At 43.6% G+C, this 7,026-nt stretch overlaps 1 protein-coding gene across 1 annotated transcript; it reads left to right on the plus strand.

Moving 5' to 3' along the window:
- The first annotated feature begins 1,527 nt into the window (after positions 1 to 1,527).
- On the plus strand, positions 1,528 to 2,926 carry LOC127931864 (cyclin-dependent kinase 5 activator 1-like). The gene is made up of 2 exons (XM_052525991.1): positions 1,528 to 1,663; positions 1,997 to 2,926. Exons 1-2 carry the CDS (start codon positions 1,595 to 1,597, stop codon positions 2,924 to 2,926), a joined length of 999 nt encoding a protein of 332 aa, XP_052381951.1. The 5' UTR covers positions 1,528 to 1,594.
- Positions 2,927 to 7,026: the final 4,100 nt, after the last annotated feature.

A 7,026-nucleotide genomic window follows, 5' to 3' on the forward strand; every position in this document is an offset into this window, starting at 1 on the left:
CCTACAGGCCCTAGTTTTGTCGCACCTTGACTACTGTTCAGTCATGTGGTCAGGTGCCACAAAAAGGGACTTAGGAAAATTGCAATTGGCTCAGAACAGGGCAGCACTGCTGGCCCTTGGATGTGCACAGAGAGCTCATATTAATCATATGCATGTCAATCTCTCCTGGCTGCAAGTGGAGGAGAGATAGACTTCATCACTACTTTTATTTATGAGAGGTATTGACATGTTGAATGCACCGAGCCGTCTGTCTAAAATACTGGCACACATCTCGGACACCTATGTATACCCCACAAGACATGCCACAAGAGGTCTCTTCACAGTCCCCATGTCCAGGACAGACTATGGGAGGCACACAGTACTACATAGAGCCATGACTACATGGAACTCTATTCCACATCAAGTAACTGACGCAAGCAGTAATATTAGATTTCAAAAACAGATGTTCTTGTTTTAATTTATTTATGGAAAGCCAGGGGCACAGTCTAACAATATTTTACAAACCAGATCAGAGGCAGTAGGGATGAGTTCTCTTAATAAGTGTATGAATTTGACCGTTTTGCTGTCCTGCCTGAGCATTGGAAATGTAACGAGCACATCTTTTCTTTCTGAATGTTGTCAAGTAGAAGTAAAAGTTAAAAAATATATACATTCTCAAGTAAAGTACCAGTAACCATGGAAACAAGAGTTTTCCAGTGTGTGTGTCATGTTCATGCAGATTTACAGTGATATTTACATTACAAAATCAGTTGTCTTAGTGTTACCCAGAGAACAGGATGGTCTTAAACGCCTGCTCTCTACCTACTGCACTGACCCAAAATCTCCTACAGACAGACAAACACAGGGAGAGAGATTTGAGTTTGTGAGATATTGATAATATTTTGGGACAGCAATTAGGGATGGGGAGGTACTTGAATATTCAAACAGAGCTTAGTCTAGTATTGGATCAACTGTTGTATGATTTTTTAAAATTATTTAAAAACGTTTGAATGAAGTTGTATAAGCTTTTAATTCAGCTACTTCTGGTTCTTATGTTGCGTTTTAAATGAAAATGCAATTTAGCCTAATTTTATAGCGCATTTTAAGCTAGCGCTCCAGTCAGTCCTGACATAGAAGAATGCCTGTATGCTCCCCACTTCAAATAGCGATTATAGGCGCGCAAATATTCGTCCCCAGGCTAAATGCGCATTATTGGAGTAGATTGCTGAAGTGAATTCACTAAAGCACAATTTAGGGGGAAGAATAGTCTGCTGGTGAACGAGATAAACGGGAGCCTGACAGAGCTGCCAATATAATTTGACAGACCATTGAGATCCATGCAAAACACTCGCCAGATACATGTTATTCAGCCACGGAGGACAGAAATTTAACGCCGTGACGTGGCAGACACTCAGAGGTTATTTCGTTTTCAAATTATTGAGCTGGGCTGTATCAAATATGAGGCAAATTCTCACGTTGAACGTCAGACTTTATTTATTTGTTTATTTATTTATTTTTGCCAACATCAAACTTATAATCTTTCACAAAATCGCCTCTATGACATACTTCTTTATTACGACGTGGAAACTCGATTTCAGAACCTTGGACAATTCTGATGGTCACAACCATAACAGCCTTGAACTCAAAGCACTGGACAACCCGTCTTTACCTTTCAATTAACAAAGTAAATGTAGAAATATCTTTATAACTTTTACACATATCAACTTGAAATCAGTGAGTAATATTTTTGTTTCACTTTGGAATGTTATATTGCTCATGTTTATGAACACAGAGCACTAATGTCTATGCTTAATACTGAATCTGTCCCAAATGGAACCCTGTTTCCTGTATAAAGCATTGCTTTTGACCAGACCCCTTTGGGCCATGGTCAAAAGCAGTGCACTTTACAGGGAATAGGTTGCCATTTCAGAGACAGCCGGAGGTGAGCTAGCGAGGCCAACTGAACTGATGCCATGCATTTCATTTTGCTAATATTGAAGCATTTTGTTTTCCACAGGCACTATTGACCATGGGAACCGCAATGTCTATCTCGCTCCGCAAGAAGGCAGTCCTCTTCAAAGATGGGCCAGACACTGTGGGCCACTTGATGGAAGTCCAGACCGGTAAGAGCGCAAAAGACAAGACTCTGAAGCGCTACTCACCATGGAGGCGGAGTGTGAAGAAGAAGAGCTCCAAGAAGGTGCAGGCCCATGAGAACACCAACCAAAACAACATTGCCCATCTGAGTAATGAGAACCTGGAGAAGTCTCAGTCCTGTGACAAGCTGTCCACCCAGGACCAGAGCACTCCAGCCATCTCCAACAGCTCCATATACGCCGCCTCGTTGGTCGAGACGGCCCCCTTATCCAACTCAAACACGGCCCCCGACACGCCCCAGATGGTGACCGTCCAGGACCTCGACACTCCCAGGAGGCTGGTGATGGTCCACGCTACAACCGGCGAGCTGCTGCGCTGCCTGGGTGAGTTCCTGTGCCGGCGCTGCTACCGGCTCCAGGACATGTCTTCCATGGACCCGGTGCTGTGGCTGCGGGTGGTGGACCGTTATCTGCTGGACAACTGCTATCAGAACCAGAGCTGCATCAATCCGGCCGCTGTGGTCTTCCTCTACATGCTGTGCCGCGAGGCGGTTTCCTCCGAGGTGGCCACCTTGCACGAGCTGCATGCCGTGCTGCTCACCTGCCTCTATACGACCTGCTCCTACATGGGCAACGAGATCGCCTACCCCCTGAAACCCTTCCTGGTGGACACCTGCAGGCAGACCTTCTGGATCCGCTGCATGTCCATCACCAAGCTGATGAGTGTCAAGATGCTCCAGATGAACACAGACCCTAACTTCTTCTCCCAGGTGTTTGCTGACCTGAAGAACGAGAGCCAGAAGGAGGAGAAGAAGAGCCGCCTGCTCAGCGGTGTGTACAGCACTCAGTGAGGGGCCTTGGGTATAGGGGCCAGGGGAGGGCGGGTGCCAACTACAGTCTGACATTTCAAAATGGGAGGGAGGAGGATTGGTTGAGGGAGGGGGCAGAGGGTTAGCTTTGATGGGAAAAGATGATTTATAGATTTTAAGGGTTAATGTGAGGGTTAAAAAAACACCCTATGGAACAACAGTGACTGTGAAGCAAAACAAACATTAGCACAGACACACACACACACACACACGCACTATACATACACAACATACGCACTATACATACACATGGATTTAGTACTGTAGATATGTGGAAGTGGTGGAGTAGGGGCCTGAGGGCACACAGTGTGTTGTGAAATCTGAATATATTGTAATGTTTTAAAATGGTATTAAACTGCCTGAATTTCGCTGGACCCCAGGACGAGTAGCTGCTCCTACAGAAACTAACAGGGATTCATAATAAATACAAATACAAATGATATTCTGCGATTGTCATTAGGCCTACACTTGTAGCCTGAATTGATGCATCATCCACTGTTGTCCACGCGCACCTTGGTCTCGGCCACTCATCTCCGCCTCCACAAAATGTAAGTGTTCCCCACAAACCACAATGCAATTTGGAGAGTATGCCAACCGGTTTCCGATCAATTCACTAATTGCGTCTGACATGCAGTAATGTTAAATAATGGTATAATAGCATATAGTCTTCTGGGCATGTTGTATTAATTGTGAAAGGCTCACGTTTTACCGGTATGGCGTCCTGTAAAATAAATTATGTGGGTATGCCATACCGGTAAAACGTGAGCCTTTCACAATTAATATCGCCTTACTTTCACCCTGTTGCGAATGTTGTTGCATGAATCGGACCAAAGTGCAGCGTGGTTTGGGTTCATCATCTTTCATTATGAGAAGCGGCACAAAAAAACAATAAAGAGCAAAGAAACGACCGTGCAGCTTTGTCGTGCTCAAAGGCAACAATACAAAAACAAGATCCCACAAAAAAAAAACAGTGGGAAAAGGCTGCCTAAATATGATCCCCAATCAGAGACAACGATAGACAGCTGCCTCTGATTAGGGACCATACCAGGCCAACATAGAAATGAAAAAACTAGACTACCCACCCTAGTCACACCCTGACCTAAGCACAACAGAGAATAAAAAGGATCTCTTAAGGTCAGGGAGTGACACACCCCTGATTACATCTCAGATTCAAGTGTTTGAACTTGTAAACAAGGCTGCATAGGATTTCTCTTATTGCAACTCCGTGCAGCCAATGTCAGTGGCGACACATTTTTTGTTGTTGTTGTGCCTGTTTTGCATGTTTTTTGGACATGAATATATGTCACATATCAGTTTGAAAACAGTAAATAAAGCTGCATACAAACATGGTCACTTGTTTTGCTTTCTTGAGTAAGGCATCCCCAAAATGCAAGTGTTTCAGCCAAGCTCAGTGCTTTCTGTGGTGGCGATTGGTAATGTTCTCTAGTTGCGACATGATTGGCTCAGTGTTCTGTCACTCATAGGGATACTCCCTCACCACAAAATTTTATTTTTTTAAATTTTATTTTACCTTTATTTAACTAGGCAAGTCAGTTAAGAACAAATTCTTATTTTCAATGACGGCCTAGGAACAGTGGGTTAAAAAAAAAATCTATGGGGAGAGCTCAAAAATGTAGGCACATTGGGTGCAGCCATAGAGTTACATTAGAGGTGCCCATCCAAGAAGGATCAAGGTCATTGGCCACAGAAAAAAATAACGTCAAATCACATCATATCTACTGTAACTTTGATTGGATTGATTATGTCAACATAAAACTTTCAAAATCTTCATCATCATGAATCAAGTTGACAATCTACTGGGAAATCCTTTTAAATCCTTGTCACATAAAGAGAAATTATGAAGAGAAATTATAGATAAATCGTGTAGTGATCATCGGCCATTGGATATAAACATTACACAACAATTTGGAAATCGCAAATTCAACAATGAGTGGTTTGGAAGGACTCAGTGGCTAACTGCAAGCATTGCAAAGCAATCACTAGACTGCTATTCAGTGGAGAGGGGGTGTGGTCCAAGTCTGGGTTTAAGGGCCTCTTTTCCAAGCTTAAAAGGATAAACATTCAACATAGGCCATGCTGTCAATCCAGCATGACCTCTGTCGCGTTCAAAACAACTGGAAACTCGGAACAGGGAAATCTCAGACTTCATTGAGTTCAAGACAACTGGGAATTCGGAAAAAAACAAGGTCCAACTGGGAAAATACATTTTGAACAGTCACCCAACTCTGAGTTCCAAGTCGAGAACTCGGGCCTCTTTCTAGAGCTCCGACGTCATGATTCCTACCTGTTTTTTTCTGAGTTCCCAGTTGTCTTGAAAGCACCATAAATCCAGAGAATGCCAGACTTTGATGTCAAAGTTTGATGACAAAATGTGCCCATGAAGAACTGCCGTGCCACCTTCCTGTTCAAATGAGCACAGCACAACAAGGTGAATCAAAAGCTTCTCAATTCACATCACAAATAGCATGGTAAGTGCAGTTAGTATGAGTATTCAAACACAGCTATTGTCTTACTTTTGTATGACATCATCACTGTGGTCGGGCACCTTGCTGGAGAGGGAGGCGGAAGGTAAAGGAAAGCGAGACGGTGGATGATGGTTGGAAGAGCGCTATTGATAAATACGAACATCAAGACAAAGCAGCTGCTTTATAAGTGGGATGCACTGTTGAGCGCTACATCCCGAGGGGTTCGTGCTGATTGTACGGAGATTGTGACAGCCAGTTAAATGGCTTCCCTTAAGAAGGCAGGAACAAGATATATGTCAGGAGAACTGCAGTATTATCATAAGGAGACGTCTACTTGGAATACGGAGGAGGAATGGACGGAAAAAGAGAGGCCGAGGAGGTCTAAGAGAGAGAGGGAGGAAGACGGTGAGCTTGAAGTCGGTTAAAAATGTCGGGAAAAGGGAGATGGTTTGTAAAAGAAGATTGGTACAAAGAATAAGCAGGGTGAGAAGACAGGAGGAGAAATTGAAGTGAATGTATGTGCGATGTATGGATGTTAAGTGTGGTGATGCACCGAGGGTGTCAGGATAAAGATGAATCTGTGACAGTAGGAGTGAAGTTTTTGGGAAAAGTGGACCCTTGCCTTTTGGCAGATCCATTTGTGGTTTTGGGGTGGGTGAAAACAGAGTGCTGGAATTGGTGAGGGTAACCAGAACTGGTCTTGTGATAATTGTTTGTGTTTCTGTTGGTCAGAGGGAGAAGGCGCTCTGGGTTAAACTAATGGGGGCAAGAGATGTGAATTTTGTTACGCTCAACAAAAGGGTGCCATTGAAAGGAGTGAGTTCTGACTTGGTGTACAGGGAGAATACTGTAAGAACAGCCCATGTTCTGAATTCTGTCACTGTACATTCCAAAAGTGTTGAACAAATAGTGATATTGACTACGCTCGTCCTAGCTCGCTCATTCATGTCTTAATCGAAATTACGGGTCGCCTAATATACGCCAGTCGTCCCCTTATGCCATAGCTTGTACATATGAATTGTCAGTAGAACCCACATTTGTTTAAGCAAGTCAGCCATATAAGCTGTTTTTTTAAAAGGCAATAAATGAGGCTGAACGAGCTGTTTCGCTGAGAGCCAGGTGTAGCATTGGTAAGATTTTGGGACTGCTGTTGGGACAGCTTTATGTAGGCCCTAACAGTTTGTTGGGCAATGAATGTATTGTTTAGTGCTGTGTTGTGCTTTCCTGGCACACATCACATGTTTTTGTTTGCCCCACCAAGATCTACATGCTAAAATCACCAGTGGTATTGGTCATAGGGCTATTGCAGATGATTGATAGCCAACAACTAACATCTCATTTAAAAGTCAATTCAATATTTTATTGTCCCAATAGAGGAATTCATTGTTTACAAACTATAAAGAAACTACAACAACAAAAAATACATGTGGGTCATTGTGGGTTAGGTCTGAGGTGTGTGAATCAATAATCAGCAGAGGGAGATGTGGCTCCAGTAACAATTGCAGCCCTCGAGTACTCCCACCTAGCCCCAGCATCAAGCCCTCTCCGCCACCTCTCCTCCCCGGCTCTGCTTTGCTCCGATTGGCCCAACCAAGG

Source organism: Oncorhynchus keta, chromosome 9, assembly GCF_023373465.1.
Source record: "Oncorhynchus keta strain PuntledgeMale-10-30-2019 chromosome 9, Oket_V2, whole genome shotgun sequence".
Lineage (NCBI taxonomy): Eukaryota > Metazoa > Chordata > Actinopteri > Salmoniformes > Salmonidae > Oncorhynchus > Oncorhynchus keta.

Coding starts and splice junctions, on each gene's coding strand:
- LOC127931864 (XM_052525991.1), top strand. CDS start 1,595: ATGGTCACAACCATAACAGCCTTGAACTCAAAGCACTGGACAACCCGT. Junction 1,664..1,996: donor TTTACCTTTCAATTAACAAA/GTAAATGTAGAA, acceptor TGTTTTCCACAG/GCACTATTGACCATGGGAAC.